This window comes from Eulemur rufifrons, chromosome 9, assembly GCF_041146395.1.
Source record: "Eulemur rufifrons isolate Redbay chromosome 9, OSU_ERuf_1, whole genome shotgun sequence".
Lineage (NCBI taxonomy): Eukaryota > Metazoa > Chordata > Mammalia > Primates > Lemuridae > Eulemur > Eulemur rufifrons.
This window is the reverse complement of record NC_090991.1, coordinates 19,547,254-19,561,358: the sequence shown is the minus strand read 5'-3', so window position 1 is coordinate 19,561,358 and position 14,105 is coordinate 19,547,254. Positions and strand designations below refer to the sequence as shown.

The 14,105-nt window shown below is 38.5% G+C and overlaps 1 protein-coding gene across 2 annotated transcripts in view; it reads right to left on the bottom strand.

Moving 5' to 3' along the window:
- Window positions 1–13,595, bottom strand: part of SUZ12 (SUZ12 polycomb repressive complex 2 subunit) — a 43,939-nt gene extending 30,344 nt beyond the window's left edge. The window contains exons 1-4 of one of the 2 annotated variants that reach the window (XM_069480999.1): window positions 13,128–13,595; window positions 10,827–10,873; window positions 10,674–10,738; window positions 5,657–5,725 (exon numbers count right to left, since the gene is read on the bottom strand). In XM_069480999.1, coding sequence (XP_069337100.1) covers window positions 5,657–5,725; window positions 10,674–10,738; window positions 10,827–10,873; window positions 13,128–13,401 — 455 coding nt within the window. In that variant the 5' untranslated portion in view covers window positions 13,402–13,595. The remainder of the gene's footprint in view (window positions 1–5,656; window positions 5,726–10,673; window positions 10,739–10,826; window positions 10,874–13,127) is intronic. The other variant, XM_069481001.1, reaches the window with a different exon arrangement.
- Window positions 13,596–14,105: the final 510 nt, after the last annotated feature.

The following is a 14,105-nucleotide window of genomic DNA, read 5'->3' as shown; positions in this document are numbered from 1 at the left end:
TCAAAAATAACCAGAACCCATAGAGAAACCAAAGTTTTTATGCTGAAAAGAGACCAAGATTAGTGCCTCTAATTTATACACATTAATCTGACAGTGGCAGGTACAAGGCTTCATTTCTAGAGTCATGGCTATATTACCTTAAAACAGGACAGGTTTGATGGACTACATCTACACTATTGGATGTTAACTACCCAACTTTTCTTACACATTTTATCCCATGATATATTAAGCTAAGGAACCAGTGACTACCTCAAGCCCATTATTCTGGCATCCAGGGTCTCAAAATACAGGGTTCAGACACACAGATGAAAACACTTTGTAGCGAGAAGATAAAGTTTAATAGGAGGCCGGGCGTGGTGGCTCACGCCTGTAATCCTAGCACTCTGGGAGGCCGAGGCGGGTGGATCGCTCGAGGTCAGGAGTTCGAGACCAGCCTGAGCAAGAGCGAGACCCCGTCTCTACTAAAAATAGAAAGAAATTATATGGACAACTAAAATATATATATACAAAAAATTAGCCGGGCATGGTGGCGCATGCCTGTAGTCCCAGCTACTCGGGAGGCTGAGGCAGGAGGATCGCTTGAGCCCAGGAGTTTGAGGTTGCTGTGAGCTAGGCTGACGCCACGGCACTCACTCTAGCCCGGGCAACAAAGCGAGACTCTGTCTCAAAAAAAAAAAAAAAAAAAAAAAAGTTTAATAGGGGACAGTATGTATCTATTATTTATAAACAGATGATCTTCCTGAAGTACTAGAAGAAACGCAAAGGAATTACTACAGACCCAAAGATCATACAAGGAATATCTTAAAAATTTGTTCTTAAACACCCAGGTTCTTTTTTCTTTTTTGAGATGGGGTCTCATTGTATCACCCAGGTGGTCTCAAGCTCCTGGCCTCAAGCCATCCTCCTACCTCAGCTTCCCAGGTAGCTGAAACATCCAGGTTTTAAGAATCAGATATGCTCTGTGGCGAGTGATTTGAGAAGTAGATACATAAAAGAAACTCATAGCCCAGGTTCTAAAGAACGAACGAAAACTCAAGAGTGAAAAGATGCCACCAACTTGAAAACAACTTCAAAACTTACAGTCAAGACAGGAGTGTTATTAAAAAACAAACAAACAAAAACGGAAGACATCAGATCTTATTAATGGTGGAAAAGACATACAATCAAAGCAGCAGCCTAAAGATTTAAAAATGCAGCTAAATCTACAAAAAAGGGTAGGGAAAAACTATTAACATAATAGTTTTATTTAAAATAATTTAATGGCTTTCTTAAGAACAACATCCTTAAACAGCCTACAAGACCTTGCATTATGTGGCCATGGCCATCTGCTCTAGCCTCTTCTCATGCCACTCTCCCTACTCTCTCTACTCAATTACCCTGGCCTCATATGCCAGATGTATAATATTCTTGTTATCTAGAACCACCTATCTACTCATCCTCCCTCTCCTCATTTCACTCCTTTACTCATCTTTCAAATCTCAGTTTATTTTTTCACAGAGGCCTTCCCTGACCATTACTATTCCCATACCCAACACCTCAAATGAGAGCTGGTTCTCCTGCTTTATGCACTCATAATTTCCCTATACTTTTCTTTCCCAGCTTATTTTATACTTATATGACTATGTCTCTCACCCTAAACACTAAGCTCCATAAAGGCAGAGCCTTCATCGTTTTGCTCACCATTATATTCCATAGGGCTCAGTATAGTACCTGGGACATGGCATGCTAAGGAAGCTACCCCACCCCCCACATCCCACCCCAAAATATAGATCCAGACCTTGTTATTGTACAAAAAGATGCTTAGAAAAGAGGATGTTTAGAAAAGAAAGATTACTAAAATTCAAGAGTTTAGGTTGTAATAAAAACAAAAAAAAAAACCTGATAAAAGGTATGTTGCCTTATCAATCTACTATAAACACACGCCTGAAAATATTCCTAATAAAAATTATAATTCAGGTATCTTTTGAGGGGTTTCTTCAGCTACTAACAGTGGACCAGGAATGGAAGAGGAATAAGGGGAAGAGAGAGGAGACATTTAGCTTCTCATTTGGCCCTGGGGAACACTGTCTACTTTAGCTTTTAGAAGCAACTCCAATTTGGAAATCTTTTCATGATGTGTTTCAGTCCATGGGGATGCACTTGGAAGTCAAGAGTTATGACTACAGAATTCCAAAATTGGTAGGATTGATAGCGTAAGAAACCCCTTAGATCCTGCTAGGATGGACAACTACAGAAAGGCAAGAGTTTTATTCTAATAAGCTTGTGTTTGTTCAAAATCCATAGTAAATTCAAAAGTGGAGTACCAGAAATAAGAACTGGAGAGAATATAAGGCATTATATCAAACCTTCTATAAAGAAAATAAAGATACTTTAAATGATGCATAATGATAACAAAAAATCAAAAAGAGACAACAGGAAAAACCTGGGGACTAAAGGTGCAACCACAATAAGCTTCCAAAATTTGCTAATTGCTTTGGGAGTTTCAGGAGCCACTCTTCAAGAAAAGAAGATAGCAGGCTTTATTACTGAGTTTTAAGGTTACAAATAACAGCTCTAGTCTATTGTCATGAATTGCTTGGCACCTTAGAGAAGTACAAACCATGAAGTGTCCTTTATTTTTCTTTTTTCTATCGGCTCCTTATGCTAATAGAAAGTTTCTGCAAGTTACTTGTAAGATTAACTGTAGATCTAAAGTATAAAAAATCCTGAACCACCACCAACCTTTCCACAGACAATGCTGGGATTTTGGTTTAGTTTATAAGTCACTACAAATGTCATAATTAGGTCTGGCATTTATTTGATTGTACTAACTTTTGGGCTGTCACACTACAGTATTTTTGTGCATCTTGATATTCCCCTTAAACTTTAAAAAATGAAATATATTGGGCTTGGGGGTGGAGATATAACTTTGGAAGTGCTGAAAGAACATGAATTCCAGTAGAAGCCTCCCGACTACAGCTGCTGAACAGATCTAGGATCCAATCAAACTGAATAAGATCCCTATATCTGAAATGGTACAGAGAATATAGACAGAAAGATAGTTTTTCATATGATTTAAGATTTTAACTTCTACTAATTAATGTCATGGAACAACAAAGATTTGTTTTGTTCTCTTTTAAGAAAGAATCTGAGGGCCAGCCTGAGCAAGAGCGGGACCCCATCTTTACTAAAAATAGAAAAAATTAGCCGGGCATGGTGATGTGTGCCTGTAGTCCCAGCTACCTGGGAGGCTGAGGCAGGAGGATCGCTTAAGTCCAGGACTTTGAGGTTGTTGTGAGCAAGGCTGATGCCATGGCACTCTAGCCCAGGTGACAGAGCAAGATTCTGTCTCAAATAAAAAAAAAAAAAAAACCACAACAAAGAATTTGACAATAGATTTTATAAGCAAAGTTTTGTTTTATTTTGTTTTTTTACTCTGTCACCCTGGATAGAGTGCAGCGGTGTCATGATAGCTAGCTGCTCACAGCAGCCTCAAACTCCTGGGCTCACTCAAGCAATCCTCCTGCCTCAGCCTCCTGAATAACTGGGATTACAGGTATACGTCACCACACTCAGCTAAATTTTTCTATTTTTGGTAGAGAGGCTGGTCTTGAACTCCTGACCTCAAGCAATCCTCCCACTTCTGCCTCCCAGAGTGAAAGGATTACAGGTATGAGCAACCTCGCCCGGCCACAAGCAAAATTTTATAGTGCTGGCACTATATACCAGTGTCTAGGGCACTTCTTAGAACCCTGTGTGATAAGTTAATAGAATATGTTTAATCTGAGGCAAGAAATATACTGAAGTTAATAATATAGGGTCTTGGGAGTAAACTTAAAATGAAGCACTTCCTTAATTCATCTTAGTGCCTTTGGGAGCAACACTCAGACATTTCATGAAAATCTTGGGGGGTTGAAATGGCCAACGTACTGGTCCCCAATAGCCCCAGGGGTAGAAAAAGTTCTCTTCCAAAATTACAAGCAGCAAATTTATGTAACCCTCTGATGTTTCTATGAGTTGCTGTCGAACCCACTGAGTGGAAAAGAATAAAATTATTGGAGAAACAATTGTTCAGGGAGAATTATTAGAATATCTCCGTCACAACATATTCTTAGGAAAGCTCAGTAATATTTATCAAAGCCAATGTCACAATTAGATAGCCGTAGGGTTTAGGAACAATGAAGGTAGAACCCTGATGAGAAAGATGCATAAAAAGGTCAAGTTTTCTTCATCTTGTTGGTTCATTCTTCTTTCCCACTTGAACCCTGAAAGGCCTAGAGAACAAACTATTAAGGTGGTCAGGAGAAAAGAAGCAGGGGGGTCAGACCAAGATACTTTAAAAAGCCCTGAAGATCCCAAGAGCTCTGTCCAGGGCAAGTGACCAGACAAGGATCTGGAATAGAAAATTGCTAAGAATTACACGCATGCACTGGGAATATTCTCAGTTCTCTCTCATAAAGTATTCCCTGAGCAGTAATAGAAGGATTGGGTAAATTCAGGATCTCAGCTTCTAGAATGAACTATCACAGCTTGATTTACAAGTCAGGATTGCCTAGATATGGAAACATAAATTACACTTCAATCCCACAAGATTGTTAAGATATAAAATTAAAACTGTGATTTTACAACTCAAGTAACAAAGTCACCTAATTCAAGCCAAGCTTAAAACATAAGCGACTGCAAAAAATGAAGTCTTTTTACCACTCACTAAAACAAGGAGAAAACATAAATGAAGCATCTTTAAGTGTATATCCGATCTAAATTGGTAAAATATGATTTAAAACTTCAGAAGACAGGAGGTGGAAATCTTAGGAAAGAAAAAAACAAAAAGAAAACGAAAACTTCAGTAGAAAAATGCATTGTGACAATTTTTCCAACTACATTAAAAAAAAAAAATCTAGTATTTTTCGTTCTACATTCTCTCTAAAAGTAGTCAACGAATGAACAAAAACCACCCAAATTCCTGTTTCTCTCTAGAATAACATTCATGTTTACATATCAAAGAATAAACAGAAAGCATACTGTCTAGAGTAGGCAGATACTGGGCTAGTCAGAACATTTAGGGATTAGTTCTGGGCATATATTTGAAAATGTACAATAAGTAAATTCTGTCCAAAGGGTCAAATTACTGAAATTATCATGTGAGAAACATATTTCAAACACAAAATAAAGTCATGAATATGATGCCTCAAAGATTTAAATAAGCAGAAGGAAAAGAAGGAAAAAAAGCCCCTCTCCTATTTGAGGAGAATTACTTAGAAAAGATGTGATACTGTGAAGCACCTACCACCTCACCTAGCACATAGCAAGTATATCATAAATGTGAGCCTCCTCTATACTTCCTTCAATCAGGTAGGAGAATTAAGACCAACTGCAGAAGTTATAGAGACTCTCATTCAAAACACAAGAAACTGTTAATGGAGATAAACGATAATCAATACAACTGCCTTCTAAAGCAGTGAGTTCCCTGACTTGGAAGTATTCAAGCCAAGGGTTAAGGATTCTCTGCTACGGATGCTACAGAAATTCCTGACTTGTGTTTGAGTTTGGACCAACTGACCTCTAAGGTTCCTTCTAACTCTTTATGATATTGAGATGATCATTTGGGAAATGATCACTGTAATTTTTCCTCTTTCCTCAAGTATATCACTTAATGTAAACTGATAGGTTATCTTACCTATGAGATTCTTGCTCTCCTTTCATTTTCTCTACTTTTGATAACATATCATCAACTTTAAATGTTTTCCTGGAAGAAACAGATAAACAAAATAATCACTTCTCAACTGGGAAAAACATCAAATTACACTTTATTGTCACTATTATAGGCAAGATGGAAATCAGATTGATTATTTTTAGTAAGATAAATTATAGATGGTTAGTCATACAATGAATACTAAGACAGTATATGTTACAATACAGCAGATAAGTCTTCAAGCCCCACCTCAAATACTAACTTTTTCATGAGACCATTTGTAATTATTCCCAAATCAGAGTGATTTCTCTTTACCCATGGCACTTGGTCTACATTTATTATAATGATATTTTGTTTCCTACATGTGAAACTTGTGTAAATATTTTATTTCTCCTTCTAGAGTATAAGCTCCTGAAGGACAGTGATTGCTTTTCCTCAAGGAAAGCCATGTAGTGTTTGCATAGTGCCTTACATTTGGGCAGGTATTCAAGCATCTGCTGAATTGAGCCAAACAAATGTAAATTATATGTATTTTGAAACACATTTCTGTTAAGCAACCCAACAAATATATACCAGCAACATCGCATAAAAAATGGATACTCTATAAAACGTATCTGAAGTTCACAAGATATCCTCCAAGATTATTAGCAAAGCCTAAAGTTAAATGATATATATGTATCATATTAAAGAGATGGTTGTTGATATCATGAAAAAATTCTAAAGGGGACATACCCATCATAGCATAATAAAATTATTAGCTTTTAACTTAATAAGTTCAAGAGAAAAAAGTAATTTTTACACAATAGAAACTTAAATTAAGTATAATCTCCCAAAGCAATTAAAGGATGAAAAGATCCTAAAGCAAGCCTCATCTTAGTTTTTTTTTTTTTTTTTTTTTGAGACAGAGTCTCGCTCTGTTGCCCGGGCTAGAGTGAGTGCCGTGGCGTCAGTCTAGCTCACAGCAACCTCAAACTCCTGGGCTTAAGCGATCCTACTGCCTCAGCCTCCCGAGTAGCTGGGACTACAGGCATGCGCCACCATGCCCGGCTAATTTTTTGTATATATATATTTTAGTTGTCCATATAATTTCTTTCTATTTTTAGTAGAGACGGGGTCTCACTCTTGCTCAGGCTGTGTTTTTTTTTTTTTTTTAGACAGAGTCTTGCTCAGTTGCCTGGGCTAGAGTGCCGTGGCATCAGCATAGCTCACAGCAACCTCAAACTCCTGGGCTCAAGGGATCCTCCTGCCTCAGCCTCCTGAGTAGCTGGGACTACAGGCATGTGCCACCATGCCCAGCTAATTTTTTCTGTATATTTTTAGTTGTCCAGATAATTTCTTTCTATTTTTAGTAGAGACGGGGTCTCACTCTTGCTCAGGCTGGTCTTGAACTCCTGACCTTGAGCGATCCTCCCGCCTCGGCCTCCCAGAGTGCTAGGATTATAGGCATGAGCCACCACGCCCGGCCTCTCATCTTAGTTCTTAAGGTAGTCTATGATATGTGCCCCACAGATAGAGGCTTAAAAATCTAGATTCATGTAATTTAATTAGGAACAAACGTTTCTCTTTATACTCATATATTCTCTTCGAATTTAGGACTTGAAAAGCTTAATGTCTTCCACATTAACTTACTACTTTATAATGCTAGATTATACACATATATCTGTATTATACAGATATATCTGTATTTAAATACAGATACTAGAAATTATGAATATGCTCATTCCTCAAAAAGAACTATTGTACTCAACTACTGTAATAAAAATTAACAGTAGAAAAATGTTAACGTAAATATATTACAATAAATCACTGATAGGAAGAGCAGAATTGATACAATCTATATCTCAGGTAAATAATAGCCTCCGTTAACCAAAGATCTTAAGGGGGGAAAAAAGCTTCTCTCTTTACCTTTAGAGTTACTGAAAACTTCAATATTAAAGTTTCATCCAACAGAACACAGTAAGAAGTGCTTTAAGAAGGATAGCAATATATTTTCAATCTCCACAGATAAGAGAGAAGAGAAAAGAAAAATATAGGACTCTTTTAGGCTACTTACAAGAACTGTTCAGTGTAAGTACTGAAAGTTACTATTGAGGAGGGTTGTGAAGTTACTGGAAACTTTTAAGAATAATATGTTTATCTTTATGTAATGATTAAGAAGAAATTCTGTCTATAGAAAGAAAGGTAAGACTGTTAAGTCCCAAGGTTCATCTCTTCCAATATTATGAAGTTGTATGTAGAAAAGTGAATAGGAAAATTAAATATTAACAACTATTTGAAAAAGATAAGATCATAAAAGTGGCCCTGCCTTCTTTAGGAATAAACAAAACAAACCACATAAGCAACTATACAAAAGCAGCTCCTCCCCAACACCAACTATTTCTGTTCTTTAGAAAGGTAATGCTACTTTAGCTCAGATTTAACAAGGGAAATAGTTATCAAAAAGTAGAATATTTTAAAAATTCAAGAAATTTCAGGAAATTTTCTTGGGAGGATTCAGAAACAGCTCAAATGACATCTAGTAAAATGGATTACATAAAAGATGCCCTTCTCCTTACCTATATTTCTACTTTGTCAGAGTTGTTGTGTTAGCCTTTAGAATTTCAATCTCTATGAAGTGAGACTAAAGTACAAGATGAGTTTAATATACCAGAATTAATATGAGAACTGAGAGTATGACTTCAAAGGGAGTGACATGCTTATTCCAACAATAGATATTATGTTGTTGTAATATTAAAAAAAAGAGTTCCAAAAGTTTCTTGAGAAAAGATCACAATCACTGGACTAAGTTTGCCACCTTCCAAAGTTACCAACTACTTTGAAGACAGCATTCATTTGAAGATATAAGTTACCTGTAATTTCTTAAAAATTAGTCTTAATGTCTTATATATAAAGTCATGCACATAACAAGAGAATTAAGTGATTCCTATGCATTTTTGTAGGAAATTAAGTGGGACTTAAATGTTTTTTGCCTAGCAAATTGCTTCCAAACTCCCCAAAGACAATTTTTTTTAAAATTTCAAGGGCAACAATTAAGAAAATCAGTCTCTACTATCAGGGCTTTTAAACTATCTTCACCCAATGGCAAACAACAGAAACATATCCCACAACGGGACATATTGTCTAATAAACAAACATAACAGGAAAATGATGAACTTAGATTTTAAATGCGCATTATTTTTATCCATTTGTGGATTAACTTAAACTTATTTTAAAATAACTTAACCACTTTTATAATTAAAATCAAGCACCATCATAGATAACTCAATTGACCTTCCATATTAAAAACACTTTAACGAAAGAAAAAAGTTAACTTAATTAAATTAGACTTTTATAGAATAAATCAAGGGTCAGAACCCTATAGACCAAGGGCCAAATTTGGCCTACTGCCTACTTTTGTACAATCCATGAGCTAAAAACAATTTTTCTGATAAATATTAGCAATTGATTTGATGATGGAGAACACTTAACTTTGAACTCCAAAGTTATCTGCCTCCTCCCCCGAAAAGAATTCTACATTTCTCTTTAGTAGGCCCGTACTACAAAATGTTGTATTTTGTATTGAATTTCATCAATAAAAATTTGTGGACATTTTTCTTTCTTTTTATATTAAATACCTACATAATATCCTTGATTTTGCCTCCTGGCTACAAATCCTAAAATATTTACTATCTGGTCCCTTACAGAAAAAGCATGCTGAATGCTGGCATAGATCAAATAATAGAGTAGACAGGGAAAGAGTTGACAAATCTAATTCTGTTACCTAATTCATAACCTCTCTCCAAATTATTTGGGTGCTCAGCAATTTTCACCTATTAAATGCAATTCATTCTCTCTCTCTCTTCAGAAAGAGAACCAAAAGACAAATAGTTTTAACATTCCAATCTTTCAAAATACAAGTAGATAGATCTACAAAATTCAACTATGTCTTGCTACAGAAACGTGATGCCACTTAATAACTAGTAGGAGTCTTCCAAGGCTTCGGTCCCCAACCACAAGGCCTTGGACCAACAGCAGTCCCACCAGGCTGCAGAGTTCCCTCGCAGTCCATGGAAAAATTGTTTTCCATGAAACTTAAGAAGGGGTTGGGCGGCGCACAGCAGGAGGTGAGCAGAGGGTAGGTGAGTGAAGCTTCATCTATACAGCTGCTCCCCATCACTGGCATCACTGCCTGAGCTCTGCCTCCCCCGGCCTTCCACTCCCCGTGGAAAAATTGTTTTCCATAAAATGGGTCCCTGGTGCCAAAAAGGTTGGGGACGGCTGTCCCAAGGAGTTTGGTTTCAAAGTCTTTTAAGATAGCTTAATGGTTTTACTAAGACAAGATTATAACACCAAATGCCTAATACAAGTTCTCTCCTTTAAATCTTAACCTGTTCTCTTGATATGCTCAATAAATATAATCTTGTACCTAGGACAAGAAACTTGCATTCCATAATTACATATGGTTAAGCTTTAAATGTTACACAGTAAAAAGCTTTGTCCCACACCTCCAGACTTCACTTTAAGACCAGGTAAGACTTCCTTGTTTTTTAAGAACATTCAACCCATTAACTTTGAAAGTATTTCCCCTTCAGTAAGACTTCCATCAAAGATATAAACAAGACTTTCTAAACCTATCATTATAGGAGCTAATTCTTTATTGTTAGACATATAAGAAATATTCAAAAATTAATTTTTAAATTTTATGTATCAAAGATGGTTACCCTGAGCCCTTTAGTAAATATTTAAATCCCTGACTTCTACCAAACTTGAAAATAACTAGTGGCACAGAGTAAAAACATGAGTCAGTAAAATTATCTCATTCACTTCACTACTAAATCATTTTTGTTGGAGGGGGAAAAATGCTAGGAACAAACTGGGATTTACAAAAATGATACTATTAAAAAATCACTTTGCAACTAATGCAACCATTCTTTCACTTGTTTTCATATTTAATTAGAAATAGTAATTTAAAACAAAACTTTAACATGGCTTGATCAGCTTGAAATAAGTTATAAAAATGTACCTTTTGATGTTTGTTCTGGAGTTTCGATGAGACATGTAAGTAAGAGTTCTGTGCAAAAATATTGGCTATAAAAAAATTTTTAAAATATTAAAATTAAATACAGATGAAGTTGTAAGAAAGAAATAATATTGATGAATTTTGTTGACTACTTACTGCTATGAGATTCCGAGTTCGAAGAAATCTATAGATCTGTGTTGGTTCTAGGTAACAGGAAACAAAATCCAGACATTATCTAAATGTACTTATGACTTAACTTGTCAGGAAAATATCAACTCTCAGCCCATGTTTTAGCCAACATAAACCAATCTCCTGTTATGGAAATTATGCACTAATATTTACATCAAAAAAATCAGCATGTGCCACAAAATCAAAAGGCATTCAATATATGGCATTCATTCACAAAATTCATCTACATTTTAAAATAAATAAACCTGTGGTTCTCTATAATCTTGTTCTTAAACCTTTCTAAGGTAGCTATTGTTATTGGGCAAAACTGAAGGGCAGTAGTTATATTCGTTTAATTTAGCTAGTTTAAACTATTTATTAATCCATCTCCTTCTAAAAAGCAGCTGAAATAGGCAGCTGGATTCAACAAGATAACTACTTATTGATGCCAAACAAGATGAAAATTTCATTTAAAAAAATGTGTATCGTAGTCAGCCAAAGTGGCATAAAACCGTTTCCCAGACATCCTAATACAGATATGTTGAAACTCAATATTGAAAGGTGTCTGAGGCACAATTGTAGCTAAACTCAATGAATATCTCTAATTGTAGTTTAAATTTTTATATATTTTGCTCAATGTAAATATTACCTCTATATAAACACTAGCTCAACATGTATTTTTTTACACATTTGACAGATTCTCAAGTCTTTTTAATGCTTAGGATTAAATTTTCAATCAGCTAAAATTTGTTACAAAAAACTTAAAGATGAAAAATATACACATATCATACCAGTTACATTAATGACCTATTAATATCACATTTCTTTAAGTAGTATCAAACTAAATATGAGTAACTATATTATATTAAAGCATTTAAACGTCTCATAAATGAAGAGCAACATTAGAGAAAAATCAAGCTGCTTTGTGACCAGATCTCTCTAGAGCTGCCGTCTCCAAAGGGGACTCATCAGAAAGCAAATAGTTAAGACTTTCTTGGAGGATTTGTCTTCTCATAACGTTTTGAAAGAATTTTTTAAATTTCCACTTACTCTTCAGTTAGTTTAGTTTTAGTTTCAAATTAAACTAAAAGAAGATGCAAGTATGTCTGTCACTACTGCCTTTGAGTGGTGACAAAGTTCCATCATATTTCCAATGAAAGCCTCTACAGATTTTTGGAAGCAGATTAGGCAAAATAATGTGAATCTCTGAAACAGCCTCAATATTCGTTTCAATAAAAACTGGAATTCCTTGTATTAAATTCCAATTAGAATTTCATGAAGCACTAATGAGAGAGAATGAAGGAAGGGTATTAAACAATGTAATGCGTCTTTCCAAGCACAGCTGATACCATGCCCTTAACTACGCCACAATAAAATTATAAATAAGGACATTTGGCGGTAGAGCCAAGTTTATTCAAGTTTCTGTAAGATATTTAGCTATTAAAGATCACCCAAATTATAACATCCACAAAAAAGCAAAAAGGGAAAACAATTGGGCTATAACATTCATTAAAGAACAGTTAAAATTATTTGTAGTCATGATGTTTTTAATAAATTCTATTGTTTCCAGACACCTTACTCCCCTTTCCAAATAAGTCCCAGTTTCGCCCTCCAAACTGACCTTAAAAACAGAAATTGATATTTAAAAAAAAAAAGTGCCGGAATAAAGCCAAGTACAAAGAACAGAATTCCGGGGTCGTCTCCAGAGAAGACGCTTGACCGCCGTCTCAGTTTACGTATCCCAAAAATGGGTGGGTATATTTGAAAGGTTTAAACCATCAAAGGTGCCATGTTAACATGCAGCACCAAGTTAGCGCGAAGGCGTTTCAGACTAATGACAATTCCGTCGGTTTTACTGCACTCATCCCTTCACAGGCTTAATTTTGCACCTCAAAACCTACAACCGAAACCCCCGTACTTCTGGAGTATGAAAGGCACGAAAGAAAACAAGAACTAGTCTTGGGATCTGACTGCACCTCAGCTCAACTGTGACCTCCGCATCTGAAAGAAGCCTGCTCTTAACGTGGGGCCCCGGTGCTGAACCTCTTGTGTAAATCTTGGAGGAGTCAGCAACCTACCCTGGACCCCCTCTTCCACTTCCCCCAAAGGCCCTAGACTTTGGATCCCCTGGAGCCGTAACCCCTGAAAGGGGGGACATCCTCCTCAATTTCTCCCTCCACTCTCAAACCAACGGGACTCCCGGGGGCGAAGGGGGGCCCGGCACAGTGTCCCGTCCCCCGATGCTGGAAGAGTGGGTACTGCTGCCCTCAAAGCCTCATACACACTCACTCTCAAAGGCCTGAAGGAAAAGCTCGTGGTCAGCCTGGACGTGCTCCATTTTCGGCTTCTTCACCGGTAACACCGCGGCCCCCGCCGCTGCCGCCGCGGAGGAAGAGGAGGAGGCCGAGTAACTGCCGCCGCCTCCACAGCCCCCGCCGCCGGATTTGCCGCCCGAAGCCGTCGCCGCCGCCACCGCCGCCGAACCCCCGAAGCCGCCTCCCCCGGACCCCGCGCTGGGCCCCGAACCGCCCCCTCCCCCACCGCCGTGCTTCTGAGGCGCCATCGCGGTTCCTGCCTCCTCCCCCCGCCAGCTACCCGCCGGGCGGCCCCGGAGAGTAAGCGCCTGCAATACCAACCGCTCGCCCCAGCAGGCTCCGGCGGACCGAGGGGGGAAGGAGGAGAGAGGGGAGGAGAGGGGAAGGGAAGGGAGGAGGAGAGGAGGGAAGGAGGGAGGAAAAAAAAAGTGTCTCCTCAGAGCCCCGCTCCGCTCCGGAGGCCGCTCACCCTACCCTGGCCTCGCTCCGCCCACTTCCCCCGCCCGGCGCTCTGATTGGCCGGCGGGAGCGCGCGCCGCCCGGCCGCCCAGCCCGTTGGCCCGTGGATTCCCCCGTCAGTCACGCGGAGGTGCTTTTCGCGGAGGCGCGGCTTGGTTGGCCCGTGCGCGCTGCCGATCGCGGGCCCGGCCGCCTCTTTGAACTGAATTCGCGGGAAAATTAGGGGTCGGAGCGGCCTTCCTGCTGGCCCCGGTGCATTGTGGGGAGAGAGGGACCCAGCGAGCGGCTTAGGGAACCGTTTCTCGCCTTCAGAGCGTCGTCAGTCACCGCCCCCAGGGGGTTACCGGACCCCCTGAAGAGAGGCGGGCCTCTGAGAAACTAGGGGCGACGGGCGTGTTAAATGAACTGAGATCTATTACAGATCATCAAGTCTCTAACTTCCCGGGAAGGGGCCTGACGGGGGGTTGGTGTGCCCGTAATCAGGGTCGCTTCT